We start from the raw sequence: 12,488 nt of genomic DNA, 5'->3' as shown, positions 1-12,488 counted from the left end.
ACAATATTAATAACAAATCCTAGCATGTCACTAAACAATAAAGATCAAAGCTTTAAACCTAACATCGTACTAACATGATAACATGATATTAGAAAAGATAAGAGGCACCCTAAACATGACACTAGAAAGCATAAAATAACATCCTAACATGATACTAGAAAGCATTAAAAGCATCCTAACATGATACTAGGAATTATAAACAATAATTAGCATGCAATCTACATTGTTAATAAAATAAGGAGTAAGCCAATCTACTTACTTTGAAGCCTCGTACCTCTTTCTAATAACAAAATACACAAGTTAGTAAACTTCAATGAAAATAATAAAGAACAATTAAAGAATTAAATTGAAATCAAATTAAATAAAGTTTAGACTAGTTTTGGACCAAACCCTCAGAAATATCGAACCTTTCACGTCTAGGGCGAAGGCAACTTCGAACTTGGCTAAGAGACTCTAAGTCTAATGTATGCGGAATATTGTATGTAAAAAACTAGCTTAGAAAAAGAGAAAGAAAGCATATATTGCTCAAGAGAGAAAAGAGAGAATTGAATGAGAATTGATGATTCTGAAAACAGGAGTTCGGACGCTATTTATAATGAAAATAATCCGGAAAAATCACAGAATTTGATAAGGAATAAAACTCCACGCTGTCGCCAGGAATTAACTCTGTCGCGACGCGACAGGGTCTGTCGCGCGGCGACAGAGTCTGTCACGTGGCGAGAGACTTGTCGTTTGGCGACAGCCTGTATTAGCGCGTTTTTCTTCACGCGGAATCCGATCTTTAATCAACTTGATCTACGGAATCCGTACAGAAGATAAAATACGTATTTTTAAGATAACAAAACAATATTTTATTCCAAATAAAAATCTTTAAAAGATAATTAATTATTAAATCTAACAATATTAGAATTAAAAGGAACTTTCTAGAAACTTCTAGAAAACTATAATTAATCCTAATAATTTTAGGAATAATAATTAATATTGGGCCCTCCTCTAGATCATTGGGCCGTATTAAAATAAATAACCGGGCCCAGTTTAGTATTTTGGCCATAACTTCCTCATTATTCATCGGAATCGGGCTTATAATATATCGTTGGAAAGGTCTCTTCGAGCCCCATCCAACTACACCATTATTGGACCCTTATCATGGACCAAAATAAACTGAAATGGACGTTTTCAAATAAATAAAGTCATTTTCAAAAACAGAGAGAGAAGAATTTAATTAAAACTAAACCGCAACATTTGGCTTTCGAATCACTTTCACCCAATTCGATAATAACACAACGTGCAAGGAATTCATCACTGGGTTTGGTTTTGGGGAGACACAAATGGGTGTCTACACGCAGCAATGAATCTAACATGTTAGATATCTTCTTATATGTAGTAAAATATCACCCGTTGATCTTCGATCCTCCTAAACTTAAATTGCATCTTCAAATTAAATCTTCACATGAACATGTGAAGTTCTCCATTTCACCATACATATGTTTATTTCTAATTAGGACTGGCAATCCCTGACCCGACCCGACCCGATAACCCGACCCGAAATTATTGAGAGAAACCCAAACCGGAACAACCCGAATTCGACCCGATTTGACCAAAATTTCATATATCATAATAATATTAAGTTTAAAACTATCTTTGATAGTTTCTAAGCACAACCCGAAATCTGACCCCGAACCTAACCCACTGACCCAAATTGCCACCCCTATCTCTAATATCATTATTTCAAATATTTGTCTAATAGTGGATTTAAAGGTTAAAACTTATGCGGTTATGACTTTTTCTAGAAGTCGTTAATAATAAATATTGATGATCATTATTTGATGAAATATTCATTAATAATAATTTGATGACAAAACTTGATATTATATTAATGTCTTTTGGACGTGTCGTTAACCCGTCTGTCTCTTTCTCAGGCTCAATGCCTTCTTAGATTGGAAGGAGAAGGAGAACGAGAGGCTGAAGTGCGCTTGGCACGTTCCCGTTGTTTGCTTGGATGTAGTCACTTGCATCTTTCCAGTGTCGAGACAACTCAGGTTCTTCCCTTTGAGGCTATCTAGTCCCCCCCAGCCGATTATGTTTTCTCAAGAAGCCTAGACAAGTTTGTCCGTGGCACCCTAGGAGACCGTTCATGTTGTCGGCGGAATAGGGTGTTCCCAGCATCCATAGCATTAGTCGCTTTGCTCTGGGTCTTCTTTGGAGCACCTTCTCCCTCTTTCCTGGACGGCTGTCTAGAGGAGCTCTTTTGCTTTCAAATTTCTTTCGAAGTTTGTTCAGTGCAGCCTGCAAGGAAGCATCAGTAACTGGAGGATCCTCGACCTCGTGGAATGAGGCGGTCAGAGGATCGCTAGAATGTATTGTAGTGACTATATCATCTACATGGCCGTCGTAACCCGGGCCAGGGCCAACGTTAGGTTTCTGACCATCTACTGCCATAACGGACGAGTATTCCCACAGACGGCCTAAATATTTCGGGATTTTTAAGAATCCTTGGGACACTGGTCGTGCTCGTTCGGCAATGAGACTCGGACACCTACAAAATGAGTGAATATTCTGATACCGGAATATCCGCCTCCGACGATCAAGTTAGTGACCGAAAACGAAATAGCTAGAGAGAGAAAGTAGAGAGAAGTTGGAGCTATTTAGTGCTCTATTAGATGTTATGTCACAATCTACCCCTGCCATCATCAATGACTAGATGACGCCCGTGCGATGCACGGTTTGTTTGATTTTTTTAAAATTAATTTTTTTTATGTGTTGAAATCTGTTATATATTTAGATTAAATTTTTAATATTAAAAGATTATATATAATGATTAATTAATTTGAACATAAAAATCTCATTTGCCAAATTTGCTTAAGGGCATTTGAATTATTTAATTCTAAAAGAAAATTAATAATCTCTTATTAATTGGCTAGAACAAATATTTATAATCCTACGTGGCACGCTAAGAAAATTAATCTTACGTGGCTCTCTAAAAACTCGGGAAAAAACTCCCCTTTATATATATATATATATATATATATATATATATATTAGATAGATTGGGGTATTTATAGGGGTGGGAAATTGTTCTCTTTAGGGTTTTTACCCTAGATTTATGTGCCCTGATTGGTTGAGCAATCAGCTGATGACACATGTCAGAGGGGGGGCGTTTTGCGGCATTTTGCAGTATTTTCGAGATTTGAGCCTCCTGATGTAAGGAGACCCTTTTTATCTCGTTTTAGGTGCTCTTCTTGAGCTTGACGCGCGTTATCTTCCCATAGGGGCACGTGTCGCCCTTTGATTGGACCACGTGTCACTACGGGATTGGACCACATGTTGGGGGTATTTTTTTTTACCCTAAATAGTTTGTGAATTAAATTAAATTTAACAGTTAATTAGGAACAATTCTTATCATCTTATGTATGGTTGTATTGTTAAAACTACTAGCTTTAAACCCTTGTGATATCTTTTACTAAAACTATTAACTTAAAATTGTCGTATTCGTAGTATTTTTAATGAATTAATGATGTCTGAATAAAACAAAAACAAGACACCACTTCCCAGGTTTCCGGTACTGATCATAATAACCGAAAACCCGAAATCGCCAATTTAAAAAGACCGAAAACTGTCCCTGAATCCAATGGTCCGGTCCGATTTCGGTCAGATTTTCGGTCCAGGTCCCATTTTTGCACAACCCTAGGTACAACGTCTAACAATTGCGTGAACAACGAGGTAAAAAAATTGTGATTAGAGAAACCAACTTTAATCACCACCTTTAACACTCTCTCCAAAAAGTCTCAACACGTAAGTGCATAACCAACAAAAAGTCAAAAACTCAATAACAAACCAAACCAAACCAAACCCAACACAAAATTCATTTCCAAATTTCTTCATCACCTCAGAAATCCCAAATTCCCCCAAATCTCCATTTTCTCTCTCTTCTTCTTCAATGGCGTCATCGTCGGTGACCTCCATTTTCTCTCTCCTCCTGATCTCCACCATCCTCTCCTCCGTCTCAGCCCGACCCGGCCTCCCTTTCCACCCCTGCAACACCCTCATCGTCTCCACCTACTCCTTCTCTTTCCTCCCTCAAAACCCTAACTCCGACATCCCCAATAACCCCCATTTCATCGTCGTCTCCGCCGATCTCCGCCACCACTATCTTCGCCCCCGTCGTTTCATGCCCTTTTCCGTCGTCGACAAAACCCAGAAGCCCGAATTCCAACCCATCAACGAAAGACCCGAATTCTTACCTCTTGGGTTCAGTTCTTTGAGGGAAAGAACCAAGGATATTCTCAGTGTTGTTGCGTCGCTTCTCTTTGGTGCTGCTTGTGGTGCTCTTACTGCTGGAACCATGTACTTGATTTGGTCCTTGTTTAATCACCGACAGGGTTCTTACCGTTCTTTGGATGGGTTCAACAGCGATAGCGATGACGATGACGATGATGATATCTTTAATCCTAAGAAACCTGGGTATGTTGCTATTCCTGCTTCCCCTGTTAAGGGTGCTGATTCTGTCCCTGTTGTTGCTGTCGCCGCCCCGGTTCCCGCTCCTGCTAAGGAGTCTGCGTGATGTGGGTAATGAGATGTTTCCTTGTTTCGTGTTTTTTTCGGGTTATTAGTTGTAATGTAATTTGATGAATGGATGAAATTAAAGGTTGATGAATGTATAAGTATAACAACCTGGTTGGATTTTATTCACTGTTAATGATATCTTGACTGATTACGATGATGATGATGATGATGATGATGGCTACGTTATTTTATATATATATATATATATAGAAGTATAATTACTGTGAATTTTGATTATTGTTATTTTGGTGCACAAATTGATAGTATATTGTATTTGGATGATTGATTGCAAAGCTGTTTAACTTTCTAAATTTGATTTAAATTACAAATGATACTCAGTTTGTGGCTTTGTGATGGATGGTGTTAGTGTGTTACCATCCTAGGAAATAATATGGAGTAGATGTTGATTTTTCAAGCTCGTGTAATGGATGGTTAAGGACTGGTGATTTGGCTGAGCTTGATTTTTGTGAATTTTGAATGAGAAGGGGAATCCGGTGGTAGATGAATTTATGAGATTGTTTTTTACTTTGTTGATTGTTGAATATTCATAATATTCTACTTTGGTATTTTATGTGCATTTTAGAGTGTCCAAGTATAAATAAATTGTTGTTTCGACTATCTGAATGTATGTTGAGGGTAGGCTTTTAGTTTGTTGAAAATCTTCTAAAATGTTTGGTTTGTTGGGAGGCTGATGCTTTTGCAATTTTTTCACAAATCACTAGTAAATTAGCGTTGTTGTTTTAATACCACAGCTAGTGTTATTATATCTGTTTTTTTGCATCTTGATTTGCGGTTCAAGAGGACATGAAACTCTGGGATGGGGGGATTTGTACTCTCTATAAACTGTGACCCTTGTTGCTTCACAAGATAGTTGTTTCACTGTTTTTTACTAGCCTTCTTGGTTTAGGACCTAGACAAATCAAGACATTTTATATTGGTTGCTAAGAATGAAGTTTGTTGTATGAAGTATTCATATAGCCTTCTAACAATCATGTTGATACTTGATATGACTTTAGCACTCGACATGGCATATGAGAATTGATTTTTGTCAGACATCTTTGACAGTGATATGATTGTCCAACATTGTGCCTTTTGCCCGTTTCCATGTTATAGTGTCAATTTGTTAATTAGCGCACTTGTTTCTTTTTGTTTTTCCTTCCCTGTATCAAACACCAATTATCTAGCCCCATAATCCTTTTTTCACCTATTCTGTTCTTAGATACCTTGATGATCACCCACAGGAATGAACTGGTTCTATCAATGTTTCCACACACTGTTTCTCCTCCGTCCTAACCCTGTCCCACCCAACATGTAGACTCCTAAGTTATCACGTGAGTTGTTTGCTCCATTTCTTCCTCTCATCTCTTTGGCTTCTTTTTCATTTGTGAAAATTATGTCTTTGGGGTTTCATGGGAAGGATTATGCTGGTGTGATTCAACTAGTCAAAATGTGTGCAGTGTCACTCTAGAATCATAATGTGACCAAAAGCAAGAGCCGTTCACAGAGTATCTGTAAAGTGGCAAGATGTAGTGTGTTGTGCTACTTGTTCAGGTCTTGGTTTCCAAATTTGTAAAGATACGAGCATTTAGAATACTAAACAGATTATCAAGTTATTGCTATTCATTCTGTCGGTGTTACCCATGTTGTGGACCAGCTGAGATGTGTTATTGTTTCTTACTTGTAAATGATAATCATGTGAAATTTGAGATTTTGTCAATTCTAGATCCACTAGAACATTGTCTGTGGGGTTCTTGGTCTACCTATGAGCTACTGGGAAATTTTTTTAATGGTTCCTGTGCCTTGTTAACTAGTTCTTGAGAACCTCTTGGATAATTATCCTGTGTATCATTTGCTGGAATTATTCGATTTCAACTCCTGCTTTTCTGTGCTGATGCTAAATCTGGAACACTGTTGCCTCTGCTGTTAATTGTTGATTTTAGGTCTTACTTGTAACTCTCAACATGTCATTCACGGCATATTAGAAGCATTTGTTGCTGGTTTGGTTGGTGACAGTTTATAGTGTAATTACTTGCACAAATTAAGCTCACTAATTTGAGTGTTCTGTTGCTGCAGATTTGCCTTGTTTCAGTGTGGTTGCTAATATATATCACTCCGAATGTCTGAATTGATTTTCAGTGGAACTCGTTTATATTTTCTCAATCTTTGGTTCACGAGATAATGGTAGATATCAGAGCGTTGTTATTGGATGCCAATGGGGAATTATGACTTTTGTGGATGGAAATGGGATTTAGGTTGGTTATGAATTATGATCACTTTATGCCTTTATGTAGGTGTATACACCTCTTTGCTTCTAGAATAAGTTGGGGTAGTCAGTGTTTTGAGCCTTCATCTAAATTAATTACTCGATACTGTCGTACATAGTAACATAGAAGACATTCCAATTTGACGATTTGAGTCTTACAATGTGTCTAGATTGAAGGAAATGGAGGGTAAGGAAGGGAAGGGAAGGGAAGGGAAGGGAAGGAGTGTCTTTTATTTGGATAACAAATGAGGAAAGAAGAGGTAAAAGAAGTGGAGATATTAAATTAATAATTCATCGAGAGATTTAGAAGGAAAACTCATCAATTTTTCCCTCTCTCTCCCTTTCCTTCCTTTTCCCTCCCTCCCCTTCTTTTCCTTCCCCTTTCTTTATCCAAACATACTGTTAAGTTTTAGCTTGATTTACAAAATCTAGCACATGACCATGGTATAGTTCACGAAGGTGCTATTCGGAAAACTTTCAATCACAAATAGGAGGTCTGCGAGTTGTGAAAGAAATATATTTTTCCGGTGATTGTATTCTGTTATTAGGCTGAACAGTCTAATGTTTTGTGGTTGTGATAGCCTACCTTAAGTATCACGTTGTAACGTTGCTTTTGCTCGACAAAAGTACATTAAGTCAAGTCTATTTCCCCGCCTTTTTTGACAAAAGCCAAAGTTAGATTGAAAAAGGCCAAAGTTAGATTGAAAAAAAAAAAAAAAACATAATTTTCTCTCCACAGAAAAAATAGAATATAAAGTCACATAAATCATCTTTGGACGTGAGGGAAAAGTTGTTAGTACATTTTAAAAAATTGGAATGGTCTTTGATTGGATTTCTTTATTATGATTGAATCAAGACTTTTTTCATCTTCGACTGTTAAAACAATTTTTATTGAAAACCAAAGTCTTACAAAATACATCAATACACCCCATAAAGCTACTGCTACTAGGTCATTGGTTATTCACTCATTTTACTAAGTTTGACACGGTAGATTGGAACAAGGACAACGAGTTCTTGCTTTGATGGCCGCGAGAGTAAAGAGGGTCGTGAGTTGTTCCTTGTGTCGAGCCTATGTGCCTTAGGTTGCTTACTAAATGCTTAGTCTTTATCTACTCCATAGCTCAATTCACCAACTATGTGCGTGTTAAGTCTTTCTAAAGAATATTAAGGCACGACCCTTATGTGCCACTGTATTGTATTTTCTGCCTAAATCAAATATCATTTACTATGCTTTGTATGCTTTCATTGCTTTGTCGTGTTTAATCATGTCTAGTTTTACCTCGCGGATCATTTTGAATGAAGAAAATGTGGCACAAGCCCAACATGTAGAATAGTAAGTGTCATGCCACAGGCCAATTAAACGATTGTAGTTGGGCTTGGGCATGAAACCATCTTCATCTTGTCATTGGCATTTGGCACATAGCATAGAACCCAAAAGCATCTACGATTGAGGCCATTGTAATGATATGAACAATCTTCATGGCTAGATTGTTGTACCAAGAATTGCAAACTTAATTGCTCTCCTTCTATCTTCAAGACTAAGATGGATTAAAAACTTCTGGGACCCTAGGATTAAAATTGGAAATACAGCCATATGTCAAAATCATATGTAGCAACAAGATTCCTCGACACCTTTGGTCCTTTTACAAGATACATACACAAGTCGTTTGACATGTGTGAATGAGAGTTTGACAATAAGTAGATGCAATTGGAAATCAAGAATTTATAAAAATAGGTTCACTGCACATTTTGTAGGTGTTGGGATTATATTTAGAGTATATAAGAAACTTATTCTTTTGGTTTAAGACACTCTTCATAGTCATTAGAGGGCTAAGCACCTTAGAATTTTTATTTTTATTTCTTTTAAGTGTGGGAGTGATTCCTAACACTATGTTGAGACCTATAGTAAAGAAGTTTGGTTTCATGTTTTTTCTATTATTATATACGAAATATTTATTTTTTATGTTTTTTTCCAAGTAGATAAAGAATATTGACTTGTATAAGATAGTTGTATATTTTTTCGAAGTGGTACTAAACTAGAAAAATTATAAGAAAATTGCGATATTCCATTTCACTAAACGTTTACTATTAACTACGACGTATTCTATAATTCTATAAAATTAATTAATTATGTTAATATTTGGTACAAAATTGTATCAACGAAGTCCTAATGCAAACTTGGTATGGGACTAATAATCCCAAAACATATCTAAAACTGTGAAATTGTCCCAAACACTTGTTGCAAAAAGTACAAAACCCATGTATAAATCATTTTTAAGTTAGACTTGAAGGCTTACATGAATGACAATTTGACATAGACAAACGATATTTGTGAAATGTTGATAACCACAAACGGACGATCATATAGTTGACGTCCTATCATGGCTTAAAGCAAAGAAACCATTAAATAATAAAGTGAAAGACATATTAAATTGTTCAGCCAAAAAAAGAAGAAAGATTAGACTGCTTGAATGTGAGAGGAGTCAATTTCAGGGTTTCTGCTGCATTATTCTCTTAGAGGCGTTAAGTGTTTGCATATTTTGTACTCCATGTGCTATTAGAGTAGATTATAATGGCGTATGTAATTAGGTTTGGTATCGAGGCCGTGTTTAGGACAAATGAGGACGGACAAGGGAGGACGAGGATAGGTATACAGAGGAAATTGTAACATTCAATCTTCAACTAAAGAAGTAAACTATAGGTACTATAGGTAGTTCTAAATAAAGTTATACTGTATGAGTTAAACACAGAAGCTTTTGTTCGGAGCAAATATAACATGGATTGTGAAGATGAGCTTATGTAATACGAATACTCTGGAAATCACCTTTGTAATTAGTACCGCACATGTATAGTGCCTATGATCTCACAAAGTAAACCTAATCTAGCAGATTGATTAGGCAATGATACATCATAGAGCCCAGTGCGCATATAGACTATCAAGCACGCACCCTGCAGCATAACTTAGGAGTCTTAGAGAGCAAATCCTAATTTTGCTTCAATTGCTCCTTAATCAGCAAGATGAAAAGATGGTTATTTCATGCTTAAATGAATCAACCGTCATCCTCAGTTGCCTCTGTTTATTTACTGAGGGTGGTGGAACTGATAGTTTTTTCTTAACACACAACTTAGATAAAACCAACCACGACTTTTATTGGGTATATGTAATTTCAGGTGCAAGAGCCAAGATCAATATTATGATCTAGCAAGAAGGACCGCAAGTGCTTGTCCATTCGAAGCAAAGACAACATTACATCCTCCATTTTCTTGTGATACCTATGCCCAGCACCAAATTCAGAAACAACGCCATCTACTTCAATTAAACTGCATCCTGGCACTTTTCTCACCATCTTTTCTTGCATTTGTTCCCTTACTTGCATAACTCCATCCCACTTCTTCGCTGATGCATAAATATTTGAAAGAAGTGTGTGAACCCCACTATAGTCGAGACCTTGCTCCATTAACTGTTTGACAATTTCTTCCCCCAACTCAACATCACCATATTCTCGACAAGCATTGAGTAGTGCACCCAAAACATAAGAATCAGGTTTCACTGACATCTTTCTCATTAACTGTGCTGCCTCTTGTAGCATACCTGATCTACCTAGAAGGTCAATCAAACAACCATAGTGCTCAACTCCCGGTTCAATTCCATACTGGTGTTTCATACTTTCGAATATCTGCAATCCCTTGTCTACCAAACCCATTCTACTACATGCAGCCAGGACACAAATGAATGTAACCCCATTTGGATTAACCCCTTCGCGCTGCATCCTATTGAACAATTCAATTGCCCTCTCACTCTGCCCATGATTAGACAATGCAGAAATCAAAGAAGTGAAAGCAAACACATCCTTAGATGGCATGTCCTCAAACACTCGATTAGCCATTTCAATGCACCCACATTTCGCGTACATATCAACCAACGCCGTGCCTAATTTCACATCCAATTCCATCCTATTTCTATCCACATACGCATGTATCCACCTCCCTTGATCAAAAGCTCCAAGAGCCGCACAAGCAGTAAGTGCCCCAACCAAGGAAGAATGATTAGGCCGAAATCCATTCATCTGCATATCATTAAAGACTTCCAGAGCCTCTTCAAAGAACCCCATTTGAGCATACCCAGTGATCATCGCACTCCAAGAAACAACATTTCTCTCAGGCATTTCATCAAACATCTTTCGTGCATCCCCAATTCGGCCATCTTTAACATACCCATTAATCACAGCAGTCCATGTAACAACATCCTTAATTTCACTCACATCAAACAATTTACGAGACGAATCAACCGCATTACACATCGCATACAAATGAATCAACCCATTTTGCACAAAATCATAATTCTCCCACCCCAATTTAATACTCTGAGCATGAATCATAATTCCTAAAGGTAAATCACAAAGATCATTAGTAGCTTTAATAACAAATGAAAATGTATAATTATTAGGAAAAGACCCAGAACAAATCATTTTCTTGTATAATGAAATTGCTTTGATGGGTTGATGATTATCAATGAAAAATTTGATCAAAGAGTTCCACATATAATTAGAGCGATTAGGTGAGAAAATGAGGAGTTTATAAGCATGAGAGAGGTGTGTAGGATGGTTTGCGAAAGCCGACACGAGCTTTCCGACAGCGTAAGTGTCGGAAAGCGTGCCGGAAGTGATGAGATGGGATTGGATTTGGTTGAGGTGAGGGATGGTAAGGCATTGGTGGTTGTCTAGGAGGGAAAGGATGAACTTGCTTGATTTTAAATGATGGTTTTTGGAGCCAAAAAATGTCATTGGTAAAAGTTACCTAGCAATGTTTTAAGATGTACAAGTATATAAGTGATTGAGTATGTCTATAAGTCTATTACATTTATTATAAGAAGAAAGTTTATTTACTTGTATTGGAGGGTCTACTTTTTTTTTTTTTTTTTTGTGGACTATATCATACCATGTAGGATGGCTTTAGGTGATCAAAATAAGTTGATCACCTTAGAATTTTCAGTATTGGAGACTTGGAATATGTGTACAAATTGCTTATTGAGTTAACTAAGTGTTATTTTCTCAGTTGTGAAGGTGTAATGGTGTATATTATGGTGTGAAGAGGGGGCATGGGAAAATGAAACTAGTGTATAAAGTTAAATGTTAATGATGGCAATTGTGTTCAATTGGAGTTGCGATGGTAGAACTACTCACCATCTGGTTGCACAAGTACGGGTATTGACACAAATACGGGTACGAAATGGATACGGAAAAATGTCTATTTCAAAATAAGGGACACGGGTACGAAATATTAAACTTCATATAATATATTTAAAAAAGAATTTGACCATATATTTGTCATTCCATCCGCTTATTAGATCATATTGTATCATATTAACAATGAGATTTATATAAAGGCACTCCTATTATTTAATAACTACCTTATTTATCTTAATTTACTTAAATTTTCTCATTAAAAAAGTTGAACAACTAATATCATAGTAGGATACGGTCCGAGGCGTATCGTTGTGTGTCTCACGAGTGACGGTGTCTGACACAGTGTCCAACACGGACACAGTCGTTGGATGAAGTGTCCATGTATCTTAGCTCGCTAGTCATAGCCAATAGCGGATCCAAGGGCGGGATTACTTAGTTCAAGGCTCGCCCCATGCCCAAAACTTTGTATTAGTTTT

At 36.9% G+C, this 12,488-nt stretch overlaps 1 protein-coding gene and 1 pseudogene across 1 annotated transcript; one reads left to right on the top strand and one right to left on the bottom strand.

Annotated features, from left to right (window-relative positions):
• The first annotated feature begins 3,937 nt into the window (after window positions 1-3,937).
• On the top strand, window positions 3,938-4,561 carry LOC145603981 (uncharacterized). Its single transcript, XM_081659944.1, has one exon. It carries the CDS (start codon window positions 3,938-3,940, stop codon window positions 4,559-4,561), a length of 624 nt encoding a protein of 207 aa, XP_081516070.1.
• A 5,392-nt stretch (window positions 4,562-9,953) lies between these two features.
• LOC145606006 (putative pentatricopeptide repeat-containing protein At5g40405 pseudogene) lies at window positions 9,954-11,610 on the bottom strand (annotated as a pseudogene).
• Between the last annotated feature and the right edge of the window lie 878 nt (window positions 11,611-12,488).

The sequence above is a fragment of the Chenopodium album genome, chromosome 22 (genome assembly GCF_948465745.1).
Source record: "Chenopodium album chromosome 22, dcCheAlbu1.1, whole genome shotgun sequence".
NCBI lineage: Eukaryota > Viridiplantae > Streptophyta > Magnoliopsida > Caryophyllales > Amaranthaceae > Chenopodium > Chenopodium album.
Note: the sequence above shows the minus strand (reverse complement) of the source record. Positions and strands in the feature narration are given on the sequence as shown.

What these genes read in the sequence shown, in the direction of transcription:
- LOC145603981 (XM_081659944.1), top strand. Translation starts at nt 3,938, where the DNA reads ATGGCGTCATCGTCGGTGACCTCCATTTTCTCTCTCCTCCTGATCTCC.